The following is a 13,997-nucleotide window of genomic DNA, read 5'->3' as shown; positions in this document are numbered from 1 at the left end:
AGTCCGTTATGACAGACCCTATATCCGTCAACTTCGAAGTCTATCGGGTTGCAGTTCCGTAAACTCCGATTATTTGCATTGCACCCCCGAAACCCTTTGGTGACTGCCTCTCAGGCTCCACACTCATGTACTATCTGGTCGTTCGCATAGTCCGCCGGGGAAGTCGAGTCTGATGACCGATAAAGCTTCGAGCATCCCGGGCAGAGCCCTGAAGCTATGATATGAGAAACCCTGTTTCATTTCCTGTTACTTTGGTATCGCGTGACACTGCTTCTACTTCTAAGCGGTGCTTCGATTGGCCATCTCTCATACTGACTTGCGCCGATGTGCAGATGAGACCTCACACACCTTCGCGTGCGCGAAAGGCAGGGGGCAAAGCTCATCTGTTAAAATATCGAAGCTGATACAACAGATCAACGCGCGGGGACCCTTGAGGCAATTAGACGGGTTTTCAACTAGAGTAACCCAAGATGCTTCCGATGCATTACGCGATGGATCCGGCATCCTAGCATTTGCTAACGTGGTGTAGAAACCTCATTCGATCAGTGGCTTCTTATTACCTCCCACTAAGCAAAATCCCAATGCCGCCAAAGCATTCGGGTCATTGGCTAGAACGATATTTCTTGCCGGTAACATTGGGTTGTTCTGGTCAATAGAGGACGCCTCTTTTGCTGCTTGTTCGATAGCATCCATTTCTTCCTTACAGGCTTGATGGTCCAAAGGACATATTACAATAGGCTGTCGAAGAGTAATGTCGCGAGCTGACGTGAGTGATGCCTGTGGGATTGGAACATGTCAGTAATCATCCACTAATGGTCTATTTCTGGGTCACCGCAATAATCCATTTGCGCGTACCTTGATAACAAGGAAAAACTCAATCTTGTATAGTGTAGATGTTGTTGTGAATGACGTGACTTCGTAATTCGGGAACGCAGGCTGTCCTCTTCGTATGATGCCATTTACGTCTCGTAAGTCTTTATGAGGGAAGATAATTCCCATATTAGTTACATAGCCCTCTTCAGGTAGTTTAGTCCCGACGGCCTGTGCGTATTTTTGCAGCCTGTTGACCTTTTTGGTAGGTTCATCTCCTTCAGGGTTATACGTAATCTCCTCTTCGATCGCGATGGTGATGGCTTTGATGGTGACTTTCTTCGCCTTGGACATCCAGTCCAGATTCGGGGCCAACTTTATATATACCGTAATAGGGTCCATAGGCCCGTAACTCCATCTCGGAAGAGAAATGCCCAGTGTCACTACATTGTCGGCGGTCGCAACTTTGTGCTCGGGTCGGTTATACATTCCAAAGGTTGACAAAGTATCATACCGCTGCAAAGGTATGGGGAACGCATATTTGTTCTGCACACTCTGTCCTTGTTGTACGGTCACCACCAGCTCATAGTACGTCTCGGCCGTCCTGCTTGGAAGTTGTAACGATGCGGGCGGTATCCTTCTATTTATCTCTTCGCCACCTCGCCCAAATGGAATAAACAAGACAAATGGGAGGTCCATCGCCACAACACTTTCTGCTTCTCTGCCTGTTGCGCATCGGTATAACAAGAGTTCCTTGCCGACAACATCGGTCGTATCGCGTCGGGGCGTACCCAGATGGCGCTTGGCTACATTTTCGGCGGCTGGGTGGATTGTCTCTCTTCGTTGCAGGCAGATTCTTACCAGGGAGATGGCGACGGGGGCGGAGTAGCCTGATGACGGTCTTATTTCGACCTTTCCCTCGATGCGCGGCTACATACTTGTGTTAGCTAGCTAGTCAACGTGACCCATGTATCTCGTAGCTTGGACTATTGGCATTTAACATGGTCTGACCCCACGTCGAGGCTGCGGAATCCAGGCGGGCAAACTAAACAAGGGATGTAGTGAATTGGGGAAACTCACCAAAGTCGCCGAAATGCCAGGATATCCGACGAGAAAATTACTATTTGGGGGGCCAGAAACCCGGACGGAGGCCTGTATTCGGTCTGACATCTTATCCGCGCGAAATGCCCGGCTGGTGATTGAAGATGTGGTCGAGGTTCAGCGTCGGCTGAGCGCATGTATTCGTCATGGGCGGCTGCGAGCCGACGCCTTCTTGCGAAATGCGATTCTTCGGCAATCCTAAGTGTAATATGCGGAGCATTACATGTCAGACAATAGAAATCGGTGTATTGATTGTATCTGGATTCGAATATAAGCTAAGCAAATGATCGAATCCTCAAAATTTGTTATCAGCAAGATGATGGCGTCTAGTGTTGACTGTCGAGGGAATTGAAGATGCAGGGTCACAAAAAGGCGGGACGCAGTAGTTCAGTTGAGTTGGAGGTTCCTGAAAGAGGTGGGTTTCCAAGGTTGCTAAGGTTGCTAATGGAGACGGTGGCTGAGGTAAGTGAGGGACGCGATGTTGACTGGCGGTAGGACGGCAGGGCGGTAGGGTTGTGACCGCAGACTGCAGACCGTAGACCGCAGTTCGCACTTCGCAATTCGGACTGTGACGATCAATCGAGAAATTGGCTATAACAATAGCCTTATAGCAAAAGCGGCGCAGTATTATGTCTCAAGTCTTAAGAATTAAGAATGGTTGTCCTAATTTCAAATATGAACTTGAACAAATACTGTCATGTGGATGAATAATACCTAATACTACCAATCTACCTAGGTACCTAACATAACCTTGGAAGTCTAGTAGGTAGGTAGGGGGGTAATATGTTAGATGAGCTCCGTAGCCCTAGTTTCGTAGGACTGAAGTGAAGTGAGTGAAGTAGCCTACAGTAGAGGGGGAGGCAGATGGGGAGGTAGATGGGCAGAATAAGTATCCAACGTAGAGAGGGGGTGATGGTTGGTGGGTTAAGGTTCTGAGCGACATCCGATTGCGAATAAATTGATAATTCAGCTGGGATTGCGATGAATTAAGCTTGGTCGGGCTTGAAAGAAAGTGAGCGAGCGAGTGAACTTCTGACTGAACTAGAAATGCTGAAATGCTGAAATGCCCTGTTGAACCGTTGAACCCCACAACCTTGGTATTTCCGAGAATTTGAAGTGAAGCTTTCATGCAGGTTCCGGACAACTTGAAGCTACTCTATATGTAGTATGGATATGATATATGGATATGGCTTATGAAGGTAACGACCGTGATGACCGCAAAAAGCATTCCGTTAGATAAAGATAAATTGGCAATGAAAATGCAAATATCAAAAAATAAAAAGGTAAGAAAGTCTGACAAGAAAAATGCCACCTGCCCGAAAGTTTGGAAGTTTGGAAGTTTGAAGCTGAATGGGGAAATTGACAGACATGTAACTACGTATGTGTATGTAGTTATTGTACAATACATGCTACAATGTATTAGGAGCACAAGGATTTGGGGAAACTTCCACCGACCTGATTTGAAGCCAATAAACGATCATTCCGATTCGGGCGTGCTAGGATGGGGTGGAGTTACCTTCACTGATACCCTCCCTGTCCTCCCTAGGATGTAGGTACTAACTAACTAACTAACTGCGATCTTTATTCTTTAGAGCATTTGCTACAGCACTGAGTTCAATCTTCCCCACTGCGCTATGTAGGACTTGCCTTACAAAGACACTTTTTCTGCTAGCTGGCGGTTAGCTGGCTAGATACTGTATCATTGGAACGGTCAAATCGAGTTTCTTATGTATTCCAAGGTTATCTGTTATTTCTACTAGTTTAACATATCCTAGCTCCTAGTAAGTATTGTAAATTTATAAAAGGTAAGTGCCCTTGGGTATTTTAGGTGAAGATGACAAGAATCCGTTCTGAACTCCTTCCCGTTTCTTCTGTGTTTCCTTGGGAGTTAAGGATTCGCAATGCCATGACTGTCAATAAGATTACCTATTCGTCATAACTAAGCTGAGGTACCTGAGTAGGTAAACGTAGAAATTGAAATTTAGTAATGCAAAAGGGAACGCCGTAGGCAAGCACACGTGCGTTGCAACATGGCGGCGATAGATTTCCTTGCGCATGCAAGCCCTCTGGTACGCCATGGGGTATGTATGGGGATGGGGCATGCAGTCCGTCAAGAAGTCCTACAGAAAAGGGGTGCTTTGGGGGCGAAAATAATACCTAAGTAGGTAGGTACCCAGCCTACCAGCCCACATAGGAGCCCAAACTTGACAACCCAGATGAGGCTGACGATCCTAAAGAACTAACTAGGTAGGTAGGTGCGTATCCTTGTCCATTGCATAGATAAGTGTATCATCATCTTCAACATCCAGCTCAATTCATCAGAAACGTTGAATTAACAAGTCATTATTATTACAAAGGAACGATGCCAGTTCGATAAAATTTCTAGGTTGAGTGATGATATGAATTTGTTTAAGAGACAAAGAATCCATAAAAGCCTACGTTTCAGCCATATTAGATACCTAAAGAACACAATAATGAATAATAGTCTCAACTGATTAGGATAAGCTCAACTCTTGAAGCTACATATGTCGTAACTACCTATGTTTAGCGCTTACGACCTACCGGGCATACCTACCAGACAATGGCAGACATGTCTACCAAGAGGGCAGTATGCGAGAGGCGCCTTTCCCGCTTCAGCAATGTAACCCTCCAGTTACACACGATTAATATTCCACGCGGGGAGCTAGGTTTAAGTGATTGATTCCAAGAAACGAAGAAACATTGGATGATTCGCAGAAGCTAATCCCACGTGTCTCGCCGTCAGAAAGATCCCTTTAGAGGTCGCCTACTTAACATGACAATGGAATGAAAAGGGGAGTAAGCGAACAGACGGGTAAGAACATTCGAAATGATAGGGCAATACAGGAAGGGACCTGCATTCATGGATACATCAACGTTGAATCCTCCAAGGCTACTACTACGCCGTAGGGACTAGGTACGTCCAAGCATCTCTACTAACAGCCCTAACCGAAATGCCCAGCTCAGTTACATGCCCAATTAGATTTAGAGCCATCATAGCCCACACCAGCCCCCTGGTATTCAAGGTTCTTCATTTTAGTTTCCTCCACTTCGAGATCCCCACGGCTTCTTTAATCGTCAATCGCTAGTTAATCGTTAGCTTTTTTTTTTATCTAACCTCCAACGCCAAATCATCACGCATAAGATAAAGAGTATCACATCATTTGATACTACTCACAGGTACTATTCTCATAATATTTATCATTTAGTTATGACATTATAAGAGCAACTTAACGCCATGTCTGTCACTTTACATACGACTCAAGGAGATCTCAAGATCGAGATATTTTGTGAGAGTGTACCCAAGACCGCAGAGGTACGCACATACGAAAGGTAGTCCTCGCCCATAACCGAGCTGTGTGCCTAATTTCTTACAGAACTTCCTAGCACTCTGTGCGACGAATTATTATGACAAGTCACCGTTTCACCGCCTGATTCCAAATTTCATGATTCAGACAGGTGGCCCTGCAAACCCCACGCCGGATAATCCGAAAGGTGGTCGATCAATATGGGGCGGATCATTTGAAGACGAGATCCGGCCAGCTCTTAAGCACAACGCCCGAGGAATCCTTTCCATGGCAAATAAAGGACCCGGCACTAATGGCTCGCAATTCTTCATCCTCTTTGATAAAGCGCCTCATCTGGATGGCCTCAACACCGTGTTCGGGAAGCTCATCGGCGACGACAGTCTCGTGACCTTGGCAAAGCTAGAGGCGCTCGAGATAGATAAGAAGAATCGGCCGAAGGAGAAAGTGTTGATCGAAAATATCACTATTCATGCCAATCCACTGGCAGGATGAACGGTGAAATTCATCCTCTCTTCTGGTACGCGAGGATATCTTGCAGCTAGCGAGGCTAGGCTAGAGGGTTACGAAGCCAGACGACAATATAATCTACAACTTACTACGGGTATGGATTACTCTCGGGGTGGTGCCAACCGTGGCATTTGTGGTATTCAACCAGCCGATGAGATCCTTCTCTTAGTGGCTGTTATGGTGTCACCCGCAAGTAATATTGCAAAATCATGAGATCTCGTCATGGACGAATAAGTCTCAATCTTAATACGTGAGATTTATTCTCTTTGGTGATGAGATATCACGACGCAATACCTCTCACGGCTCGCTCAAAACTGGCGATATTTCGGGTTGGTCAAAATAAAGGTACATTCCGTTCCATTACTCTGGTACGTCTTAGTAAGACGTATAAATGGTAAATGGTAAATATAATACCCAACTACACACATTATCATCTGACATAGGTAGTATAACATATATCCCACCAATATTGAAGATGCCCGTTGACCAAAAAAAAAAAAAAAAAAAAAAAAAACAAACAAGCAAGCAATCTTGATTGACTGCTAGTGTGCTGATATAATATAAGGTACCTTTCTGACCCCTGTCCAGGAACGATGTAGGTAAAGCCATATGTACTATGTAGTGCACGGGCTACAAAGACCGTTTAAACGTGACTTCTTCAACTTATTATTCCTTCTCCAACACGCTTCTAATCATTTCAGCCAATCAAGCGTGTTTTCTCACAAACGAATGCATTTACTGAGGGCCTACATCTTACTACGAAGGTGCAAGGCTGTAATACTAAGCGCTTCTGCGCCTTCCTAAATGTACAGTGTTTGCTATAAGAAACTTTGAGATGACTGGTACCTCTGGCTGTTAACCTGGAAAGGACGCGTCTAGCTTTATCTTACTTATCACCTGCGCAACTTCAAATTTTGAGTCGGTCTCCCTTATCCCCATATATTCATATCATCCATTCATATCATCTGTTCATATCATCTGTTCTCCCTGCCTTACTCAGTCCGGCTTTATCACGTACTTAGTAAGGTTAACCTCAACATCACCATAATGGCCGTTCTTAACGAAGTGCCCGGGATCGAGGTCACTGTGGCCATCAACAACGTTCAATGCGTAGAGTATGAAGATCCAGATGCTGCAGGGAAACGAACCGCTCGCCCGACATCATCGAAATTCGTCGAGTCAATAGATGAGGCTAAATTTGCAATCGACTATAAAGTGCACCATAACTACAACTGGGGTCACAAAGGACATAGCCTTCAATTTAATTGTTGGGTTGATAATAAGCATATAGGAGGTAAATTAGCCCGAAGTAGAGACGTTACGCCCTTTAAACCAGCTGGCGCCCAAATCAATGGCATGATAGTCTTCGACGACGCGACCAACTCCTGGGGTAAACAAAAGCTCAGGTTCGCTGCAGTAAAGACAGGTATGTTACCCAACACAAAATCCCTTGACTGCAAACAATTGTTGACTTTGGGTATCCAAGTCGACGTTGCGATATCAGAACGTGTTGAGGAGGACTTGCAGGTGTCTAGGAACATTGGCGTCATCAAAGTGGAGGTTAGGCGTTGCATTGAAGGTCGAAGAGTGCCATATATGCCAGGCCATCGTCGAATCCTACCACAGGATTCCTTTGAGCTTGCCGAAAAATCTCTTAAGGGAAAAGCTATCTCTCACGGTGCTACGTAAGGCAGCAATTACCTATTCAGTTTTGCATTACCCATGGTATGCTAACGCTAGACAGGTTCTCTGCTATCAAACGCACCCGGGTTCGTGATATGCTGCAGACCTGGCCCTTTCCCGGTGACAATGGCCCTATCGCCATCTTTCAATTTCAATATAGATCGAAGAGTAAATTTCAATAACTGCCCCCCCCCCCCCTTATTTGAACCCAGACTATAGCTTATTATGTTCGCAGAGGCATTGCAGCAAGAATTGATCATTCCATCCTCGCCACGCCGTTCGCTGACCCTGGGTGGCCTTTCCGAGACTGAGCGGGATCGCCTTGCGGGCGAGAGGCTGCGGCAGATCAAGGTAAGCATTCTATATCCACCTCTCATCTCAGTAGCCTGGCTCACTCTTCCCTTCTTCTAGGAAGAGGAGAAGCAGCATGTTAAGCAGGAGGCGTCGGTCATCAAGAAGGACAGCATTGATGTCATCGACTTGACTGGGGAAGATTAGCTCGGCCAGCCTTGGACCATTGAGGCCAATGAGTCTCAATATTGCGGTTTATGAGGAACGGCGAATCAAGGAGCATATTGACAATATCCATATTGCACATGTAAGAGGTCTAGGGAATGTCTGAGAGATAGTGATTGAGCACTAGCATAGCAAAAAAAGGAGTTCCAGGGTGGGAATCTTGTTACGGGAGCTGTAGCTGTTCTCGATTAGGGTTATGGCACTTTTTCTACGCAGATAGTACATTTGCTAATGGTCTGAATTTTGATTCCTTTTCCTTCTTTTCTTTTCAAGCAACTGTATAATCCAGCTCTTGCTGTTCTTACCAATGTAAAGATTTAGGAACCCGGCTTATTTGGGTCCGTATTACATAATACATACGATCTGGTTGCTATATACCTAGATTATAGGTACACACCAAGTGATAGTTGAACTTTCTGAGAATAAATCCAAAAGAGTTGTTACTAAGGCAGTATTAAAGGCTTCATAAAGAAGTTGTAGAGGAGTCATGGAGATGAATTGACATGATTGCCAGTTACTGGCTGGGTCTCAGGGTGAGCAACACGTGAAAAGATCATCAAAGGTTGAAATAGGGGTAAGCACAACTATTGTGTCTTACCAATGACTTAGCCGCAATTCTTTTTAACATTTCAATGCAATACAAGCATTTTATGCATATCAAGTGCCTACCTACCTTGATTTTGATGGAAAAGGTTAAGAGGTTAAGAAATTGCCTAGGTACCTACTCAGCTCTAAAAAAAAAAAAGATTCGAACGTACCTAGTAAGTATCTAGTTGAGATAAAGAAGGGGGGTTATTTACAACAGGCTAAAGACTTAGGTACTAACCATAGATTATTCCCCTTTGAAGGCGTTTGGGCAATATGCTTTCTACCTACTGCTTCTATGCTTTACTCACTTTCAGTGTCATAGCTACTAACTAACCTAGGTAGGTATCTGGGCAAGTACCCAAGCATTGAACTACCAACTTGGCCCTTAGCGTCAAGGTTACGCTTTGCGCAAGGTAGACAACTCCTTACCATCGTCCCCCTCTCCCCCCCAGCTACGAGAGCAGCAGATCTTGCTTACTGGCTCCAGGTAGCGCTTACGGACGCGGTCCGTCTGATCGTAATCAGAAGACTAGAACTATAAAAACAACCGCGTGTTGTTGTCTTTGGCCCACGGAACTCTAATAATGATGAGGCCCAGTCCACTACCACAGGCTATAGGGACTAAGAGGAGGAGATCAGACCACTGGTTAAGTAGGATGGAGGAGAAGAAGCGCCCCGAGAGCGAAAAAGGGCAAAGAAAAAAAGGGACACGGAAGTTTTGTTTCCTCTCTCCTTCTTTTTACTTACGGCTCTTGGATTACTTGGCTCTGCCATTCTTGTCTGTCTGTCTGTCTGTCTGTCTGTCTTTCTACACACCTTACGATTCCTACTAGGAGTGTGAAGCCGACCTAGGTCCCTCTACCTCCCTAGGCATCTACCATTCAAAAGCTCCCAAATCCTTTTTTCTTTTGCAAAAAAAAAAGAAAAAAGAAAAAAACCGCAAAACAACACACATCTCCCTCTCTTCAGCGGACCATCCCATCACCACCACCACAACAACAACAACAATGGCTCCACCACCACCTCCCCGCCAACGAGACCTCACAACCCTCTCCTCCATCTCCCCCCTCGCCGCCCTCGAGTCCCCCGCCCTCGCCCTCCTCTACTTCGCCACGACCCTCTACGCCGGCGTCTGCGTCGCCCTCGGCCTGCGCATCGCCCGCGCCCGCCTGCCGCTGAGCTCCCTCCCCTGGGTCCCGCGCTGGGCGGCGCTGCTCGCCGCCGGCCTCGCCGTCGCGTTCGCGCTGCTGTTCCTGCTCGTGCCGATTGTCTTCTTCGCCGGGGTTAGGGCGCTGGTGTTGGCGAACTTTCCGGGGTGCTGGCCGGTGGGGGGGCGGGATGGGGGTGGTGCTGGGGTTGAGGGGGGTGAAGGAAGTGGTGGGGGTGAGGATGATGCGAGCTGGACGACGGGGGGCACGCGGGGGAGCGCCGGTGTTGGTGCTGGTGCTGGTGCTGGTGCTGGTGCTGGTGCTGGTGCTGGTGGTGCTCATGGTGCTGATGTTGTTGACGATGACGACGAGGCGCTGGTCCAGCGCATAAGCCCGCCGCACTACAACCTCCACGCGCGCGACACTCTCGTCGAGGAGGACGACTTGGAACATATGCCCATTCGCTCGCCGCCGCCCGCGTACTTCCAGGGCAACTCCCTTTCCAGCAGTGGTTCTTCGTCGTCGTCGTTGGGGGTAAGGGATATCTAGGAATGGGCTCGTGAGTGTTGGCCCCTTTTCTTGGCAGCAGCGGTTTTTTTTTTTTTTTTTTTTTTGCTTACTACTTGTCTAGGCAGAGAATGAACTGATAAAGGGGTTAATAGCCGAGATAGCTCACTTTGGCTTTCTGTGGTATCTACGGTCGTGTGATCTATACACACTTGGATGGAAAAGTGACATCGTCTACGGAGCTGGGCTACTCGTTTTTTCGGTTGGGAGTTTGCGGGAGCAATAGCGTGTATACTGTCTCGGTCTGTATTGGATATGGAGTAGGATCTGTTAGATATCTCGTGACCCTAATGGTTGTTATTGGGGATATACGTGGGCTATGTCGGTGTGCTGGATTCAAAGCTGCATGCATTGGATGTAAGCTGAATGGAAAGTTAGTATGTTTGCATGCTCCCATGCTTATAAAGCCCAATTCCTCGTATTAGTACCATCGTCTTTTAAAGCTGGGCTATTTACAACGTTCGCAAGGTGATTTCTAAGACACACTTGATGGACCGTAGCTGCTGCTCCATGAATGAAGTCGGAGCCGGTCTTACTAGTTGTGTGTGTGTGTGCGTCTATTGATGGGGGCTTCATAAGCGTCTTTTCTCCCATTTGTTGTACTCACGCTATTGCTAATTACAACTATAGAAATGTTTAATGCCTGGAATCGTGTATGTAGGAATATGTAATGCAGTAATCTTTTTTACCTAGGACATATGATTTCGTTGTCTGAGAATATTACAATATTACCTACTTAAATCGAACTCAAAGGTGGTAATCAGGGTCACATAATGTGAATCGGTAGTAATAGGTAGATTACCTTATAATAGGAACTCCGTCTTTTGAACCCCTTCTCCGGCACCCTCAGCAATATGACTTCAGATCAAAATAACTAATGATTTAGACTGCGCCTTGGTAGATTTAATCTATACATAATACTCCCCTTCCTCTGGCTCACGAACATTATCCTCCTCCCCACCAAAGCCGAGGTGGAGCACGTCTGCTTCGTCCTTGATCGATTCGCATTCAGCTAAGTTTCGAGGTAGCGCAACAACCCCCCAACGGACCTTTCTCTGGGTTAAAGTAAGAGGAGTGACAATTGTGTCTGCGCCATCTTCCTCTCCTATAGAAGTGGGGGGTGTCATTCCCTGTATTTGGGTACGGGACGAGTCTGGTAGGTACTATTAGTCACAACCTTGTGAAGTGGTGGGAAGCAGTATACTTGCCGCTACTCAGGCTTCTTTCTAGCGGTTCTGAGATGACTGAACTCTGGCGTCTACTCGCGTGATCGGCAACATGGCAAGCGGCGGATATTACTAAGGAGTTCCATCCTCCAGTAGTCATCTGTCCTTTCAGTTTCCGCCGACTTAAAACTATGGGCAGGCAAGAATATGCAATTGCCAAAATGGATAGAATTATTAGTGCAAATGTAGAATATCCAATTGCAACTACGGATGTTTCTGAGACGCCGAACTGGTTCTCGAAACCTGTAAGATGGGACGTCTCGTCCAAGTATTCTAGCAAATTCATGTTATTATCACAACTGGTAGCCTACCTAGGTAGGTAGGTAATGCTTCATTGTGGAAATTGTACTTACCGCCTTCGTTTATGAAGAGATAAACCGCACTAGACAAAAGCCAGTGCAAGAGTATATTGGCACCCAGTAGAAGCAAGCTGTATTTGTATGGTAGCTCGAGGCGATAGGTGGAAGTCTGCTCGCCGGCGGGATATGACACACGAAGAGGCTTGTACGATAAACTGTACGAGTTCCATTCTTGTTCAATGTGGATTCGTGTGACAAGAGCGTTGTATGAAAAATAGCAGAGCGATAATAGGAGCTGGGGTGTGTTGACCATGATAAGTGAGCCCAGGTAGCCATAGTTAAAACCTCCCAACATAGCTACTCTTGTATTATCTCGTTCGATAAAGTTGTCGTATCTATAGAAGTGGTTAGCTGGGAGGCAGGAAGTAAGAAAGTGTTGAAATCCTAGGATATATCACTCACAAGCCATTGTCGGTTCCGTTTGTGCTGTACCCTACACCAAACAAGAGAATGACTACGCCGATAGAAAACATGAAATATGCACGACCCCACACGCCACTTGGAATGACAGACATGATTCTGCGAGGTCTCTTTATCCACTGACGCGACCTCAACATCGATGCCAGCTCCGAATCATCGTCTGGTGGCCAAGTTCTTCGTATCCCAAACTACTGGTAGTTTAGCTTAGGTCCTACTTTCATAAAAACAGGCTTATCTAGTAGGTATATCTATAGATGTCTGTCGTGGAGTTTTGGCACTGACCTCAAGTTGTTCGCTATCCAGAATGTCCAAAGTGCCAAGACCTTCGGTTCGTGGATCAGGATTCGAGATAAAAGATTCCATTGCATCTCCGAGAGTGACAAGTGACGCATTTGAAAGCTTCCAGACTACTATTATTCCTTGAATTGCTTTAATAAAGACGCAAGTGATAACGACAAGAAGTAACGCGTTCGAGACTCCAATTTTGCAGTGCTCCTGGATCGGCTGAGCTAGACAATAGCGGACCTGTAGGGGACTGATTGAATCCTCTAGCCATGGTGATGAAAATCCCAGGTGCCAGCTCTCTTGTAGCGGTGGGAACTTAGATAATGGGAGAGGGTTCGAAGGTAAGCCAACGGCGCTTGAGCAGTTGTATTCACACATATGATCATAGGCTACAAAATCTGGAACCTCTCGAATTATACTGCATTGGGTTGAGAACCACAAAGAATTGATGCCTTCAGCAGGAATTGGTGTATCCCAGTAGGATGAGAGGTTGCTAGATAAATCATGGTTGCAGATTTCCGATCTCGTCCATCCTGTTGAGTTAGTAGCACTCCCTTCAACTATGATGACTACATCACCATATTCTTTCCTTGGGTTGCAGCTTATGTACTCTGCCTGACAATCCTTACTGTCAAGCATTATCCACGAGTGGGCTTCGTTTGCAATGGAGGAGATATTCTGGCGAATAGGTGATAGAGCATTCCAGTAGTCGTTCGATTCGACGGATTGCCCAAGGGAAAACCAAGGATATGAATTGGTTGTAATTCTATTGGCGCTATGGTCCATGATAGTTCTGTTCTGGTCCCAGGGTGGGAACCCTGCTCCGGCAGGTGTCAGACTTGCCCCTGGGGGGAAGTAAAGTGCGCCTTGAGTGAAGGCTTCGGTTGCAATTGTCAGATTCCATCGAGAGGCCGAGTAGTTCGTCTCGAATATAGTACTGTTGAAAAATAAATGCAAAGGAACGGAGCTAATTAAGAAGATAAGCCAACTGATTCTCTTAAACCACGAGACGTGTCGTAGGTTTTTAATCGATGGAATTCCGATGTCAAGTGATCGAAGCCATCCATGGGCTTGATCGATCTCCTGACGGGATGGTGAATTAAGGACTTGCATAAAGAAGTTGGACGAGGCGAGAATAAGGCTAGAAATCAAATTGAGAAGGACATGAAGCATAAGGTTGGTATTTTGGGATTTGCTGCAGCTTCCGTCGAATATTATGTGGGCTTTGGAAAGAGAAGAGCCTGGCTGTGATAGACTGATTGCAAGACAAATAACGAGAGATAGACCACATGCGAAGGCCAGAGACACGTTGATTATTCCAGTACGTCGCCATCCTTGGCCAGAAGACACCTGAGATGGTTTCGTTATTTTCGTAAATTGTATAGATGTCATTGAACGTAAATAATACAGTTGCTAAGTGTGAAAAGATGCAGAAGAACTTTGTCGATTTCTGTTTAAATA

The 13,997-nt window shown here is 46.1% G+C and overlaps 5 protein-coding genes across 5 annotated transcripts; 3 read left to right on the top strand and 2 right to left on the bottom strand.

Moving 5' to 3' along the window:
* Positions 1-469: 469 nt before the first annotated feature.
* GGS25DRAFT_161207 (arrestin domain-containing protein) lies at positions 470-2,542 on the bottom strand. Its single transcript, XM_049256495.1, has 3 exons — positions 1,891-2,542; positions 856-1,740; positions 470-777 (listed from the first exon to the last, which is right to left on the bottom strand). The coding sequence occupies exons 1-3, from the start codon at positions 1,978-1,980 to the stop codon at positions 535-537; spliced, it is 1,218 nt and encodes a 405-aa protein (XP_049118497.1). The 5' UTR covers positions 1,981-2,542; the 3' UTR covers positions 470-534.
* Positions 2,543-5,167: 2,625 nt separating this feature from the next.
* Positions 5,168-5,729, top strand: GGS25DRAFT_513227 (cyclophilin-like protein; the record flags this gene model as incomplete). Its single annotated transcript, XM_049262862.1, has 2 exons — positions 5,168-5,245; positions 5,307-5,729. The coding sequence occupies 2 exons, from the start codon at positions 5,168-5,170 to the stop codon at positions 5,727-5,729; spliced, it is 501 nt and encodes a 166-aa protein (XP_049118496.1).
* Positions 5,730-6,428: 699 nt separating this feature from the next.
* On the top strand, positions 6,429-8,332 carry GGS25DRAFT_479531 (uncharacterized protein). The gene is made up of 5 exons (XM_049260025.1): positions 6,429-7,170; positions 7,231-7,429; positions 7,489-7,595; positions 7,663-7,778; positions 7,839-8,332. The coding sequence occupies exons 1-5, from the start codon at positions 6,792-6,794 to the stop codon at positions 7,923-7,925; spliced, it is 888 nt and encodes a 295-aa protein (XP_049118495.1). The 5' UTR covers positions 6,429-6,791; the 3' UTR covers positions 7,926-8,332.
* A 1,206-nt stretch (positions 8,333-9,538) lies between these two features.
* GGS25DRAFT_529663 (uncharacterized protein) lies at positions 9,539-10,228 on the top strand (the record flags this gene model as incomplete). Its single annotated transcript, XM_049265311.1, has 1 exon — positions 9,539-10,228. The coding sequence occupies one exon, from the start codon at positions 9,539-9,541 to the stop codon at positions 10,226-10,228; it is 690 nt and encodes a 229-aa protein (XP_049118494.1).
* A 691-nt stretch (positions 10,229-10,919) lies between these two features.
* On the bottom strand, positions 10,920-13,982 carry GGS25DRAFT_479529 (uncharacterized protein). Its single transcript, XM_049260024.1, has 5 exons — positions 12,534-13,982; positions 12,234-12,439; positions 11,826-12,166; positions 11,455-11,745; positions 10,920-11,399 (listed from the first exon to the last, which is right to left on the bottom strand). Exons 1-5 carry the CDS (start codon positions 13,926-13,928, stop codon positions 11,155-11,157), a joined length of 2,478 nt encoding a protein of 825 aa, XP_049118493.1. The 5' UTR covers positions 13,929-13,982; the 3' UTR covers positions 10,920-11,154.
* Positions 13,983-13,997: the final 15 nt, after the last annotated feature.

Source organism: Hypoxylon fragiforme (genome assembly GCF_022984875.1).
Source record: "Hypoxylon fragiforme strain CBS 206.31 chromosome Unknown GGS25scaffold_3, whole genome shotgun sequence".
Lineage (NCBI taxonomy): Eukaryota > Fungi > Ascomycota > Sordariomycetes > Xylariales > Hypoxylaceae > Hypoxylon > Hypoxylon fragiforme.
This window is presented reverse-complemented; position numbering and strand designations above follow the sequence as displayed.